Source organism: Cololabis saira, chromosome 21 (assembly GCF_033807715.1).
Source record: "Cololabis saira isolate AMF1-May2022 chromosome 21, fColSai1.1, whole genome shotgun sequence".
NCBI classification, from domain to species: domain Eukaryota; kingdom Metazoa; phylum Chordata; class Actinopteri; order Beloniformes; family Belonidae; genus Cololabis; species Cololabis saira.
In genome coordinates, this window is record NC_084607.1 from 38,073,398 (window position 1) to 38,089,555 (window position 16,158).

Consider the following 16,158-nt stretch of genomic DNA (forward strand, 5'->3'; position numbering starts at 1 on the left):
CTTGTCATAGCTTTATTTAGGTTATTTTAATTGTTTTAGGATATACATCTTTATACCTTGTCTTACTTTTCATGTTTATTTGTATAAACCGTTGAGCGTGTGTGTGTTTTGCTGCCGCACAATTGTATTTCTCCTCTGGGAGATCAATAAAGTCTATTCTATTCTATTCTATTCTATTCTAGCCGATGCTGCCAACTCCATGCAAGATACCACCGGTTACTTTGGGTGTGTGCAGAAGCTAATCAGTTTCTTCTCAGCGATGGGGGATTCTGACAAAGCATGTCAAACTGACATTGGAGTGAAGTTAGGTGGGACAGCAGTCTTCAGAGTATATCAGCTGTCCGGAACAAACTAAAGAAGTGAGAGATGCTCTCCTGCAAGTGACCGATTGGTGGCAAACATGGAGGCTCAAGCTCTTGGCATAACAAACCATGAACAAGCTACTTAAATCCAGTTCTATGCAGTTTGACATTGCAGACAGGCCCATTGACCATGCCAAAATCAGCCTTTCCAAATACAAACAGTCTGAGTTAGATGAGCCAGCTGCTGAGGAACTCTTAGAGGACCTGAACATAATACTAGAGCTTCAATTCAATTTTATTTATATAGTGTCTATTACAACAGAAGTTGTCTCTAGGTGCTTTCCAGAGACCCAGAACATAAACCCCCAAGCAAATATTACATAAACAATGGCAGGTTAAAAACTCCCCTAGTGGGAGAAAAACCTTAAGCCAAACTTCAGGAGAAAAGGCTCAGGATCACAACAAGGCAGTTTGCATATGAAGCTGCTGATGAGCCCTTAAAAAGTTTAAGGTCACATCTTTCAATATTGTTATGCTTTAATGTCATTATAGATAGAGGTCTGAGACATGAATCAAGTCAAAGACAAATATGCAAAGTGCACAGAATGTCAAAGGAGGACTTAAAAAAACACTGCAATGAAGTACAGAAGTCATTACTGACTAAAGGGAACAGCTGACACTGACGGACCTCGGGTGACGCAGGGGATTGTCAACCTTCCTTAATTACCACCACCGACAACTGCCTTGGAAATCCTGACATTTCTGCATGACAATCAGCTACCAGAGGTATATCCTGTGGGTTGCCCTTTGAAATGCTCCGACTCTCCCTGTCACAGTTGCCTCCGTGAGCAAAGCTTTCAAAATGCAAACTCATTGAAACATACGTGCGTTCATCAGAGGGGCAGTAACGTTTAAATGGTCTGGTTGTCATCAGTATCAGTGCTCAGGTTGGTGCTCAGGTCAAACTGTCAAATGATGACTTTTGCTGCCAGGAAATGCAGACGTGCACACCACCCATCAGTGTTTGAACCAAATTGGACTAAGTGGGAGATAACTAAGTGAGACCCCACTTTTGAAAGCAAACCATTGAAAGAAGCAAGTCTGGAATTTGTCAAACTCCATATTGACAAGACAAAGCTTCTGGGAAAACACCCTTTGGACATATAAGACAAAAAACTTCAACTTTTTGACAGCTCATTTCAGCTCTATGTTCACATTCTGGGGGTGCTTTACTGGGCCTGGCACAGCGCAGTGAATCTGTGCAGGTACCAGAACGTATGAGGACCAGAACACCTGTCCACAGGTAGAGAGATGTATGAGGACCAGAACACCTGTCCACAGGTGGAGAGATGTATGAGGACCAGAACACCTGTCCACAGGTAGAGAGATGTATGAGGACCAGAACACCTGTCCACATGTGGAGAGATGTATGAGGACCAGAACACCTGTCCACATGTAGAGAGATGTATGAGGACCAGAACACCTGTCCACATGTAGAGATGTATGAGGACCAGAACACCTGTCCACATGTAGAGATGTATGAGGACCAGAACACCTGTCCACATGTAGAGAGATGTATGAGGACCAGAACACCTGTCCACAGGTAGAGAGATGTATGAGGACCAGAACACCTGTCCACAGGTAGAGAGATGTATGAGGACCAGAACACCTGTCCACAGGTAGAGATGTATGAGGACCAGAACACCTGTCCACAGGTAGAGATGTATGAGGACCAGAACACCTGTCCACATGTAGAGAGATGTATGAGGACTAGAACACCTGTCCACATGTGGAGAGATGTATGAGGACCAGAAAACCTGTCCACATGTGGAGAGATGTATGAGGACCAGAACACCTTTCCACATGTGGAGAGATGTATGAGGACCAGAACACCTGTCGACATGTAGAGAGATGTATGAGGAGCAAAACACCTGTCCACAGGTGGAGAGATGTATGAGGACCAGAACACCTGTCCACAGGTAGAGAGATGTATGAAGACCAGAACACCTGTCCACAGGTAGAGATGTATGAGGACCAGAACACCTGTACACAGGTAGAGAGATGTATGAGGACCAGAACACCTGTCCACAGGTAGAGATGTATGAGGACCAGAACACCTGTCCACAGGTAGATAGATGTATGAGGACCAGAGCACCTGTCCACAGGTGGAGAGATGTATGAGGACCAGAACACCTGTCCACAGGTGGAGAGATGTATGAGGACCAGAACACCTGTCCACAGGTAGAGATGTATGAGGACCAGAACACCTGTCCACAGGTAGAGATGTATGAGGACAATAACACCTGTCCACATGTAGAGAGATGTATGAGGACTAGAACACCTGTCCACATGTGGAGAGATGTATGAGGACCAGAAAACCTGTCCACATGTGGAGAGATGTATGAGGAGCAGAACACCTGTCCACAGGTAGAGATGTATGAGGACAATAACACCTGTCCACATGTAGAGAGATGTATGAAGACCAGAACACCTGTCCACATGTGGAGAGATGTATGAGGAGCAGAACACCTGTCCACAGGTGGAGAGATGTATGAGGACCAGAACACCTGTCCACAGGTAGAGAGATGTATGAGGACCAGAACACCTGTCCACAGGTAGAGATGTATGAGGACCAGAACACCTGTCGACATGTAGAGAGATGTATGAGGAGCAGAACACCTGTCCACAGGTGGAGAGATGTATGAGGACCAGAACACCTGTCCACAGGTGGAGAGATGTATGAGGACCAGAACACCTGTCCACATGTAGAGAGATGTATGAGGACCAGAACACCTGTCCACAGGTAGAGATGTATGAGGACCAGAACACCTGTCCACAGGTAGAGATGTATGAGGACAATAACACCTGTCCACATGTAGAGAGATGTATGAGGACTAGAACACCTGTCCACATGTGGAGAGATGTATGAGGACCAGAAAACCTGTCCACATGTGGAGAGATGTATGAAGACCAGAACACCTGTCCACATGTGGAGAGATGTATGAGGAGCAGAACACCTGTCCACAGGTGGAGAGATGTATGAGGACCAGAACACCTGTCCACAGGTAGAGAGATGTATGAGGACCAGAACACCTGTCCACAGGTAGAGATGTATGAGGACCAGAACACCTGTCGACATGTAGAGAGATGTATGAGGAGCAGAACACCTGTCCACAGGTGGAGAGATGTATGAGGACCAGAACACCTGTCCACAGGTGGAGAGATGTATGAGGACCAGAACACCTGTCCACATGTAGAGAGATGTATGAGGACCAGAACACCTGTCCACATGTAGAGATGTATGAGGACCAGAACACCTGTCCACATGTAGAGATGTATGAGGACCAGAACACCTGTCCACAGGTAGAGAGATGTATGAGGACCAGAACACCTGTCCACAGGTAGAGATGTATGAGGACCAGAACGCCTGTCCACAGGTAGAGATGTATGAGGACAAGAACACCTGTCCACAGGTAGAGATGTATGAGGACCAGAAAACCTGTCCACATGTGGAAAGATGTATGAAGACCAGAACACCTGTCCACATGTGGAGAGATGTATGAGGACCAGAACACCTGTCGACATGTAGAGAGATGTATGAGGACCAGAACACCTGTCCACAGGTGGAGAGATGTATGAGGACCAGAACACCGGTCCATATGTAGAGAGATATATGAGGACCAGAACACCTGTCCACAGGTAGAGAGATGTATGACGATCAGAACACCTGTCCATAGGGAGAGAGATGTGTGAGGATCAGAACACCTGTCCACATGTAGAGATGTATGAGGACCAGAACACCTGTCCACAGGTAGAGAGATGTATGAGGACCAGAACACCTGTCCACAGGTAGAGAGATGTATGAGGACCAGAACACCTGTCCACATGTAGAGAGATGTATGAGGACCAGAACACCTGTCCACATGTAGAGAGATGTATGAGGACCAGAACACCTGTCCACAGGTAGAGAGATGTATGAGGACCAGAACACCTGTCCACAGGTAGAGAGATGTATGAGGACCAGAACACCTGTCCACAGGTAGAGATGTATGAGGACCAGAACACCTGTCCACAGGTAGATAGATGTATGAGGACCAGAGCACCTGTCCACAGGTGGAGAGATGTATGAGGACCAGAACACCTGTCCACAGGTGGAGAGATGTATGAGGACCAGAACACCTGTCCACAGGTAGAGATGTATGAGGACCAGAACACCTGTCCACAGGTAGAGATGTATGAGGACAATAACACCTGTCCACATGTAGAGAGATGTATGAGGACTAGAACACCTGTCCACATGTGGAGAGATGTATGAGGACCAGAAAACCTGTCCACATGTGGAGAGATGTATGAAGACCAGAACACCTGTCCACATGTGGAGAGATGTATGAGGAGCAGAACACCTGTCCACAGGTGGAGAGATGTATGAGGACCAGAACACCTGTCCACAGGTAGAGAGATGTATGAGGACCAGAACACCTGTCCACAGGTAGAGATGTATGAGGACCAGAACACCTGTCGACATGTAGAGAGATGTATGAGGAGCAGAACACCTGTCCACAGGTGGAGAGATGTATGAGGACCAGAACACCTGTCCACAGGTGGAGAGATGTATGAGGACCAGAACACCTGTCCACATGTAGAGAGATGTATGAGGACCAGAACACCTGTCCACATGTAGAGATGTATGAGGACCAGAACACCTGTCCACATGTAGAGATGTATGAGGACCAGAACACCTGTCCACAGGTAGAGAGATGTATGAGGACCAGAACACCTGTCCACAGGTAGAGATGTATGAGGACCAGAACGCCTGTCCACAGGTAGAGATGTATGAGGACAAGAACACCTGTCCACAGGTAGAGATGTATGAGGACCAGAAAACCTGTCCACATGTGGAAAGATGTATGAAGACCAGAACACCTGTCCACATGTGGAGAGATGTATGAGGACCAGAACACCTGTCGACATGTAGAGAGATGTATGAGGACCAGAACACCTGTCCACAGGTGGAGAGATGTATGAGGACCAGAACACCGGTCCATATGTAGAGAGATATATGAGGACCAGAACACCTGTCCACAGGTAGAGAGATGTATGAGGATCAGAACACCTGTCCACAGGGAGAGAGATGTGTGAGGATCAGAACACCTGTCCACATGTAGAGATGTATGAGGACCAGAACACCTGTCCACAGGTAGAGAGATGTATGAGGACCAGAACACCTGTCCACAGGTAGAGAGATGTATGAGGACCAGAACACCTGTCCACATGTAGAGAGATGTATGAGGACCAGAACACCTGTCCACATGTAGAGAGATGTATGAGGACCAGAACACCTGTCCACAGGTAGAGAGATGTATGAGGACCAGAACACCTGTCCACAGGTAGAGAGATGTATGAGGACCAGAACACCTGTCCACATGTAGAGAGATGTGGGAGGATCAGAACACCTGTCCACAGGTGGAGAGATGTATGAGGACCAGAACACCTGTCCACAGGTAGAGAGATGTGGGAGGATCAGAACACCTGTCCACAGGTGGAGAGATGTATGAGGACCAGAACACCTGTCCACAGGTGGAGAGATGTATGAGGACCAGAACACCGGTCCATATGTAGAGAGATATATGAGGACCAGAACACCTGTCCACAGATAGAGAGATGTATGAGGATCAGAACAGCTGTCCACAGGGAGAGAGATGTGTGAGGATCAGAACACCTGTCCACATGTAGAGATGTATGAGGACCAGAACACCTGTCCACAGGTAGAGAGATGTATGAGGACCAGAACACCTGTCCACAGGTAGAGAGATGTATGAGGACCAGAACACCTGTCCACATGTAGAGAGATGTATGAGGACCAGAACACCTGTCCACATGTAGAGAGATGTATGAGGACCAGAACACCTGTCCACCTGTAGAGATGTATGAGGACCAGAACACCTGTCCACATGTAGAGAGATGTATGAGGACCAGAACACCTGTCCACAGGTAGAGAGATGTATGAGGACCAGAACACCTGTCCACAGGTAGAAATGTATGAGGACCAGAACACCTGTCCACATGTAGAGAGATGTATGAGGACCAGAACACCTGTCCACATGTAGAGATGTATGAGGACCAGAACACCTGTCCACAGGTAGAGAGATGTGTGAGGATCAGAACACCTGTCCACATGTACAGATGTATGAGGACCAGAACACCTGTCCACAGGTAGAGAGATGTACGAGGACCAGAACACCTGTCCACAGGTAGAGAGATGTATGAGGACCAGAACACTTGTCCACAGGTGGAGAGATGTATGAGGGCCAGAAGTGGGAGCAGCATCTTATACCAGTGGCTGCCACAATCGGAGCAAGTCCCTGATGACAACTACAGCGAAATAATGCAAAGTTATCCAGAGGAAACTGAAAAATCCAAGGGCAACAGAAAGTATAGCACAGACTATGCATACCCACATTGTTGGGTCTGGGACAACAAGAGACTGATACACAGCAGTTTTGTGACCTTAAAGGGGACCTATTATGAAAACAGGTTTTCTCTTGCTTTAACATATATAAAGTGGTCTCCCCTCAGCCTGCCAACTCAGAGAAGGAGGAAAGCAACCAAATTCTGCAGTGTCTGTACTGCCGCCCGGACGAGCCGTCCAGTGTCATGTGGATCTACGAGCCAATAAGATTCTGCTCCTGTCGTGACGTTGGCCTCCGATGCCTGAAACCATGCCCACAACTATAAAACCGTGTAACTGCATGCGAGCGTCCAACTATCACATAGCATTGCGTGACATTGGACGCTCTCTGTCCATCTCCCTCCAGCAGCTGCATCTTTATTGAGGTTTTTGTAGTGAAATGACGAGGAGTCATAGAGATAACTTCTCATTTCAATTAACTGGATCAGCCGTTCCCCATCCGTCACTGTTTCCTACAGCGCTTTGAACCGGCTTTCAACGCGAGCGACAGGAAGAAAATAGAAGCAGGGCGTCCGACAAATGTTCAGCACATAACGGCGCGCTGCGTCGCGCTGCGTCGCGCTGCGTCGCGCTGCGTCGCGCTGGGTCGCGCTGGGTCGCGCTGGGTCGCGCTGCGTCGCGCTGCGTCGCGCTGAGCTTCTCCCAGCTGAACGTTGTTCAGCTGGGAGAAGCTGAACAACGTATTTCGGACATGGAGGATATACAAGCAGGGATGGAGAAAAACATTGAGAAGTGTGATGAAAGACTGGAGACACTGTGGACACGTGTGGAGGACCTCGAAAATCGAAGCCAGAGGAACAATGTCAGGATGGTGGAACTGGCAGAAGGTAAAGAGGAGACGGGCAAAGTAGCGGAATATGTGGAAAAGATCTTCTCTGAGGGGCTCGGTCTCACGGGCGCTGGCTTCGAGATAAAACGCGCGCATCGGTCCCTCGCCCCCATGCCTGACCCAGACCGACCACCGCGGACCATCATGATGCGTTTCCTACGTTCATCGGCGTGGGACAAAGTGCTACAGGTGGCAAGGGAGAAACGTGGAATCGAATGGGAAAACTGCAAGCTGTCTTTCTTTGAAGACCTGACGAAGGAGCTCGCGGATAAAAGAAAAGCTTTCAATACGGTGAAGAAACGCCTGCGCGAATTAATGTGAGACACCTGCTGGTGTACCCTGCAACACTCATCTTTACATGGAAGGGAGAGAAAAAGGCGTTCCGAGACAGCAAGGAAGCAGAGAGGTTTATGCGGAACCCAAAATAGAGGACCACGACACTTTAATGAGAGCACGAGGGGTGTGTGTGAATTCATGGAAATAAGGTAACTTTTTTTTTGATGATGGTTTGTCGGGGCTGAGTCGGGTTGCCTAGGAAACCGCGCCCCACGGACCAAGTCAGGTTTTTTTTTTGTTTTTTTTTGTTTTGTTTTTGTTTTCCCCCCTTGAGTTCAGTTTGGTTCAGTCCATGCTCAGCCAGGACGGGAGGGGGCTGCTTAGCAACCGTGAGTTCCGAGTTGCTTTGTGTGAGGGTTTGTTGTTGTTTGTGTTTGTTTTATGGGCTAAGACAGTGTGTTGCCCTAGTAATGCTCAAATCAGTTTAAAGATGTGTTTTGTGAAAACCACAACCAAGATAGATAAATGGCAGTCACAGTCCTACTATTACAAACCTAAAAATGACTACTAACAGGTATATTAATATCATATCATGGAATATAAATGGCGGTGGGAGTTACATTAAAAGAAAAAAGGTTCTGACATATTTAAAATCCAAAAATACAGATATAGCGTTTATTCAAGAGTCGTATATAATGAAAGAGGAGGAAGCAGTGAAATTTAAAAGAGACTGGGTGGGAAGATTTATCATAGCTCCTACTCAACCAAAAGGAATGGTGTGATGATTCTCATTAATAAAAACCTGAGCTTTGTCATGTTAAAGCAACACAATGACGTGGAAGGGCGACTTATCTGTATTGAAGCTTTGATTAATGGGATTAAGACAATATTATGTAATATTTATGCTCCAAACAAGGAGGAACCCGATTTTTTCCATGAAGTGAATACAGTGATAGGACAAATGGAGGGTCAGGTTATAATGGCAGGTGATTTCAATCAGGTAATGGATGGTATGATTGACAGGAGCAGACCAAGTGGTAAATCTACACCAAAAGACAGAGCTGCAATTAAGATGTTGGCAGAGGATCTTAATTTAGTAGATATATGGAGGCTAGTGAACCCACGTGAGAGAGAATACACCTTTTACTCTCACTGCCACAAATCACATTCGAGGATTGATTTTTTTCTGGTGTCAAACACGTTAGTAGACTCAGTTGTGAATTGTGAGATAGGTACCATTGCCCTCAGTGATCATGGTGCAGTGGAGTTGCATGTTGACCTAAATACAGATAAAATAAGAAGAGGTCGTTGGAGACTTAATACCATGTTACTGAAAGACAAATCTTTCAGTGACACATTATCAGAAACCTCAAATTTTTCTTCGAAACAAATATTGGGTCCACTGGAAAAATATCTACTGTTTGGGAAGCATCTAAAGCATTTATAAGAGGGAAATTAATCGCCCACTCTTCAAAACTGAAAAAAGAAAATAGAAAGAAAGAGGAAAAATTAGACCAAGGGATACGTAATTTGGAGAAAGATCTGGTGAGACATTATTCTGATCAACTATACCAGAACATATGTAATTTGAAATATCAGCTGCATGACATATATAATAAAAAAGCTGAATACGCCTTATTCAGACTTAAGTCCAATTTTTATGAAGGGGGCGAAAAGAATGGTAAACTGTTAGCACGGCAATTGAAACAACAGGACAATTCCAATAACATCCCAATGATTAAAAAGGTCAATGGGATAGTGACTTCATCCAAAGACATTAATGAGACCTTTGAAATGTTTTATAAAGATCTCTATACATCTACCTGCACACCTGATGCAGAAGAAATGGAGGAATTCTTCACAGGCCTCGCCATGCCCACCATCTCAAATGAACAAAAAAAACAATTGGATGCTCCCATAACAGAGGAAGAGATTAGAGCTACTATGCGGTCCATGAAAACTGGGAAGTCACCAGGAATTAGGGATGGGAATTGATAAGATTTTTTCGATTCCGATTCCATTTTCGATTCTGCTTAACGATTCGATTCTTTATCGATTCTCTTATCGATTCTCATTTGGAAAAAAGGAGAAGAAACAATTTTAGTATCAACTTTGTTTTGATAAAACAAAGTTGATACTAAAATTGTTTCTTTGTTTCAATTTCTTTGTTTCTCTAATCTTTTTTGTTCAAAGATATAAAACTTGTATATATTTGAACAAAAAAAATATAAGTGAGGTCTTAAGATGCCCCCAGCCTTGGGCTCCTCGATGGTGCCAGGGGGTCCCCACGAAATTATTTGTAATATACAGTAAAATATGTATTTAATATAAAATAATAATAATAAAATAAATATTCTTCTGTAGAAATTAACTAAAAACAACAAATTATTTTGTAGCAATTGCACAAGAATGTCCAGTAACATGTTCAACACCACAAACTTAGTCACTGCTGGTAACATGCATCTATTCTGGCCTGATACTCTTCCCTGCCTTGATGAAAGGAGAAGCAAGCGGTAGATGCTCTTTAACTTCTCCATAGATGAGCTGACGAGCTGCAGCTGTAAGGAGCTCCGCTGTCCGCCGGAGCGCCTGGCACGTCCGCGTGGCCGAGAGCGCAGCTCTTCTAAAGCATGAATTATGGTTCTGCGTTAAATCGATGCAGAGCCTACGGCGTAAGGTACGCAGCGACGCGCGCCGTACGGTGCGTGTAGCCGCGAATCCTACGCCGTAGGCTCTGCGTTGGTGTAACGCGGAACCATAAATCAGCCTTACCACACGCCGGCTGACTTCGCGCTCCCAGCGCATCAGCCGGCCGAGTCCTAACAGTTTCCCCCCTTTGTTGAAATGTCCACATTGCAAGAATTGTCGCCCTGTTGTCATGCTTTTTGGTAAAATGTAACCAAACTTTCGAGTGTTTGTGCCGCTTTGTCCCCGTGTTTTCCTGCTGGGCGCAAATGCGCACGTTGCGCAACGTGCTTGGTGACGTCATTTGCGCCCACTGGATAAGGGAATCGTTTGCGAAAAAGGCAAATGATTCCAAGGAATTGAAACACTGGGAACCGGTTCTCAACAAGACCCTGTTCTCGATTCCCATCCCTACCAGGAATGGATGGCTTCCCAGTTGAATCCTATACGAAGTATGCTGATATTTTAGCCCCTGTCTTACTTGAAGTGTATCGGGAAGCATTTGAGACAGGCAGTCTACCCGATTCATTTAATGATGCATTAATTACTCTAATACCTAAAAAGGACAGAGATACATCAGAACCATCTAATTTCAGACCCGTAAGCCTTCTCGGTGTTGATTTTTAAATTCTGACAAAGACACTGGCATCACGTGTAGAGAAGGTACTGCCAGACATTATGAATGGTGATCAAGTGGGATTTATTAAAAATAGGTCCTCCGCTGATAATATGCGAAGACTTATACATCTCATGCATATGAACCGCTCTAGTCCGATACCGGTCGCAGCCCTCTCACTCGACGCCGCAAAGGCTTTCGACCGCGTGGAGTGGAGGTTTCTTATGTTAGCTCTCTCCAAGTTTGGATGCGGGACTGATTTCTGTAAATGGGTGAAAACACTTTACTCCAACCCGAGAGCAGCTGTCATCACGAATGGGTTGATTTCAAATTTGTTCTGTCTTTCTAGAGGGACCAGACAGGGATGTGCTCTCTCCCCGCTACTTTTCACAATAGTATTGGAACCGTTGGCCTTAGCAATCAGAACTAATATGAGAATTAAAGGTGTGTATGCGGGGGGAAGAGAACATAAGCTTTTTATGTATGCGGACGATATCTTAGCAGTGATAGCAGACCCTGCTAGTTCTCTACCGGTATTATTGGAATGTATCAACAAATACTCCAAATTATCAGGCTATAAAATAAATTGGCACAAATAAGAGGCTATGCCTCTATCAAACACATGTCATTCTAGTAGTGTTAAATCATCAATTTCAAATGGATGCCTTCAGGTATGAAATACTTGGGCATCCGATTAAATCCAATCTAGATGAAATAATGATGTCCAATATGGAACCACTACTTCAAAAGATAAAAGTGAATCTGGACAAATGGGAAAAACTGAAACTTAGTTTATGGGGAAAAATAAATGTGATCAAAATGGTGGTTGCACCACAATTTAATTATGTTTCTATGATGTTACCTGTTTGTATAGCACCTCAACTCTATAAGCAATATGACAAAATTATCAAAGACTTTTTATGGGACAAAAAGAGACCAAGGATTAACATAAAGAAGATGTGGTCACCAAGGAGCATAGGAGGAATTGCTCTACCCAATGTCAGATTATATAACCTATCGTTTGAAATGTCCAGACTGGCAAAGCATTGGGGGAGAACTGACTCTGAGCTGAGCTGGATCAAAATTGAGCAGGAACTGACAAACCCCTACAAGCCTTTAGATGTTTTCTCACATGGACCAACTTCTGATGGACAGGACTACTTCTCAAACCCGGTGCTAGCACATTCTAGAACTGTATGGAGAGAAGTGCATAGAATGTGTGGCACATCACATCTAAGACAATCATATGCATCTATATGGCACAACACTGCAATACGGGTTGGGAAAAAGACTGTTCACTGGAATCAATGGCTGATGAAAGGAATATGTAATGTGGGTGACTTGTACTCTGGTAGAGTGTTTATCTCTTTTTCCGAACTTAAGCAAAAATACAACTTGGAAGATAAAGGAAATTTTTGGAAGTTTTTACAAGTCAGAGACAGTATAACTAAGGGTCAATTCCCACAAGACAAGAATCCGGTGGTGACATTTTTGGAACTACCTGACACAACTCACAGGGCAGCTGTGTTTTACAGAATCTTTAATGGGTTAAAGGGAAATATATGTCAAAGTCTGAGATGTATCTGGCAGAAAGACATAGGGTGTGAACTGAATGATGAAACCTGGCTGAGAATATTAGCAAATTCAGGAAAACATATAAAGGAAGCCAGAGGGAAATTTACCCAGTAAAAATTAATACATAGGTATTATTTCACCCCATCTAAACTCTACAGAATGGGGTTGTTGGCTAATAATTTATGTTGGAAATGTCAAGAAGAGACCGGAACATACCTACATGCTATTTGGGAGTGTAAACACATTAAACCATTCTGGGAAAAAGTAGCTGAACACATAGGGAAGTGGATAGGGTCAATAATACCAGTATCACCAAGAATGTGCCTACTGGGAGACCAAACAGAGCTGCCTAACATACCAAAATGTCACCTTGTAGTGATAAAGTTAGGGGCTGTTACAGCTGCTCGAATAATTCTCAGAGTGTGGAAAAGCTCAGCCTCGCCGGAGATCAAGAAATGGATCGAAGTGATGTTAGAGGTTGTATCATACGAACGCATGTTGGCCAGAATCAATGATGATGTTGATAATTTCAAGAGGTCGTGGGACCGTTTTCTCATATGTAATGGTGTTACGACAGGGTGATGACTGCACTGATATGAAGGTAATTGAATGTCTGGTTGGTTGTTTCAAACATGAGCATTTGTTATGGGCTATTTTATGTTGACAAAATACTGTCCGTTTATGTTTACATCTAAAAAATATAAATAAAAACTTGAATGACAAAAAAAAGAAAGTACACACCCATACACACAAGATAAAACCATTGCATGAGCTATGGAACTGCTTACTTGAAAACCAGTGTAAATATCCCGAGCCAGTGAAAGGTGCACTGAATAAAGGGGGTCGGCAATTTGTATGCTGAACCAACATTTGGAAACTATTTCAGGAACCCTGAACACCGCCCCATTCAGCACCTCATTCAGTCAGAAGCAGTGACTGTTCACCTCGCCATCAGTGCACATGTATGGGTTCCTGCAGAACTACAGAGAAGGTTTGGAGCCGTATACGTCACAAAGACAACATTGTAAAAGACACTGTGTTTGGATTAAAACACCACCACTAATCTTACTTCCGGCGCCGGAGAGGATGGCGGCCGCGGTGATTTGGTGTACTTTAAAAACCCCATATTGTACATTTCTGTCTATATTGTTCATTTCTGTTTATACATTTTATCTGTCATCCTACGTCACTTTTTGTAAAGATTCATATTCGGCACTTTTTAATCCTCATATTGTACATTTCTGTTTATTCTGTTTATACATTTTACTTTATTCTATCTCTTATTTTATCTCCATATACTTGTTTGCTTTTATATTTTTATTTTTATTTGTATTTCTACTTTTACCGTATTGCACCAATCACCACAAGAAATTCCTTGTGTGTGTCAACAAACTTGGCAATAAACCCCCTTTCTGATTCTGATTCTGATTCTGATTCACTGCTTTGTAGTAGCATGATCGAACAATCAATTAGCCACCATTTGAACCATTATGAGACAGTAAAAGACAAGCAGCACTATGTTCAGCTCAGTGACTGAGAAGATATCCTCCATGAGGAGCTGTGGGATCTTGTGACTTTTGAACCCAGCGTGAGTGAATACTCACCTATGTCCAGTAGCAGGGAGGAAATGGATGCAACAGTGGACTCTGCTGTCAGGTATTCTCTTCTTGCGATGGACGTTCAGCTCTTCTATCAGGTACTTCTCATACTGGTCGTTGACGTACTTCACTATAGGATCCCAACTGAAGAGAGCAGCAGCAGAAAACATCTTTGGGTTAGTGGATACACAGTGCAGAGAAGCAACATCAGTATCAGTAACGATATTATTATAATCATATAATGTAAAAGTTCTGATGTTGGTTGGGAGTTTTAATATTAAATCTTTTCCAGCAGCTCAGACACCATTTTTGCGCATTTTCAGCCATTTGTGCCCTGGTAATCTTAAATGCTTCAGACGAAGCCAACTGAAGTTTTTTGGTGACTCAACTTGAGGCTTGCAGTTCATCGCAGTGAAAAGTATGTGCATCCTTACACAGGCGAGATCAAACAATCACTCAACATGCACAGAGCTAACACCGAAGAGCCTGACCCAGTTCAACCCAGTGGTCCACATTGCCCCTGCCACACATATGGCGCTTTTCCACTACTTTACCTACTCAGCGCGACTCGACTCGCCACGGTTTTGCACTTCTCCACTAGGTGGAGGTGGGTGGAGGCGTGCTGAGTTGATACTTTTTCTGTATCTACTCTGCCGAGGTTCTAAGCGGCTGAGTCGGCTGTATCTGACATCATCACACAACAGGCCACCGATTGGTCGGGGGGTTGGAGTCAGACGTCTGAGTCAGGAGGAGGAAATCAGAGAAAGAGTGACGTGCGGCTTCTTCATTTTATTCAACCAGCAATGGCAGCAAAAGTCTGTTTGGTGATCCAACTCTGAGGTGCAGATGTTCATAAACCTGGTGCTGAGGAGAGAATTAAAAAGATCTAGACGGGCGATTCAATTCATTTTATTTGTATAGCGTCTAATACAACAGATGTTGTCTCTACACGCTTTCCAGAGACCCAGAACATGAACATGAACCCCCGAGCAATTATTTCATAAACAATGGCAGGTAAAAACTCCCCTAGTGGGTGAAAAGCCTTAAGCCAAACAGTTGCAAGGGAAAAACTCCCCTTAAGGAGGGAAGAAACCTGGACCAGGACCTGGATCATAAGGGGGGACCCTCCTGCCGGTATCCGGTCAGGGACGATAAGGAACGACAAGATCTACCAGGCACTCGGTCACTTCTCAGCTGATCCCAGCCAGCTGACTTTTTAGCAGCGCCGATACAAACTACATTTTTAAAAAAGCGTTCACTCTCATTTTTTAACTTAAAGCAGCACAATGTAACTTTCAGCTTTTGTTGAGTTTGGCGGCTCCTTTGGACAAAAGTGGTAGTGCTTTACCAGAAAGAACACTACATTTCCCATGAGCACCAGCGCGTACTGCCGGAAAGATCCTGTCCCCGTCGCTGCATTTGTTTTGATAGTGAATGAAGACGGGACGGACTTTCAAAACTACTTTTCTGTTTCACCAAGTGAACAGACGGAACGCAAAAAAAAAGATGCTAAACTGCTGGAAAGGAACTGGAATTTACCGGGATACCTTAAACAAGGAAGCCAGGGAGCGGTATATGGAGAAAATAATGATTATTAACGGTTAGGGTTCATATGAAATCCCTATCAAAGAGTGGAGCTCCGATGAGGATTTACTGCTGCAGTTCTGCACAACCCACGTCTCTGGCTACCTTGTTTAGGAGTGTTTGGCAGCTGCTTTGGTAAATGTTTGACTCGCCATGTGTTTCAATAAATTAGTATAATAGTACAACATACAGTACATGTTTTGTATCACTCTTACTTCTCTTTT

General features: G+C 44.5%; 1 protein-coding gene across 3 annotated transcripts in view; it reads right to left on the reverse strand.

Moving 5' to 3' along the window:
* septin12 (septin 12) overlaps positions 1-16,158 on the reverse strand; it is a 114,141-nt gene that overhangs the window by 18,180 nt on the left and 79,803 nt on the right. For all 3 annotated transcript variants that reach the window (XM_061711871.1, XM_061711873.1, XM_061711872.1), the window contains one exon: positions 14,357-14,494. In XM_061711871.1, coding sequence (XP_061567855.1) covers positions 14,357-14,494 — 138 coding nt within the window. The remainder of the gene's footprint in view (positions 1-14,356; positions 14,495-16,158) is intronic.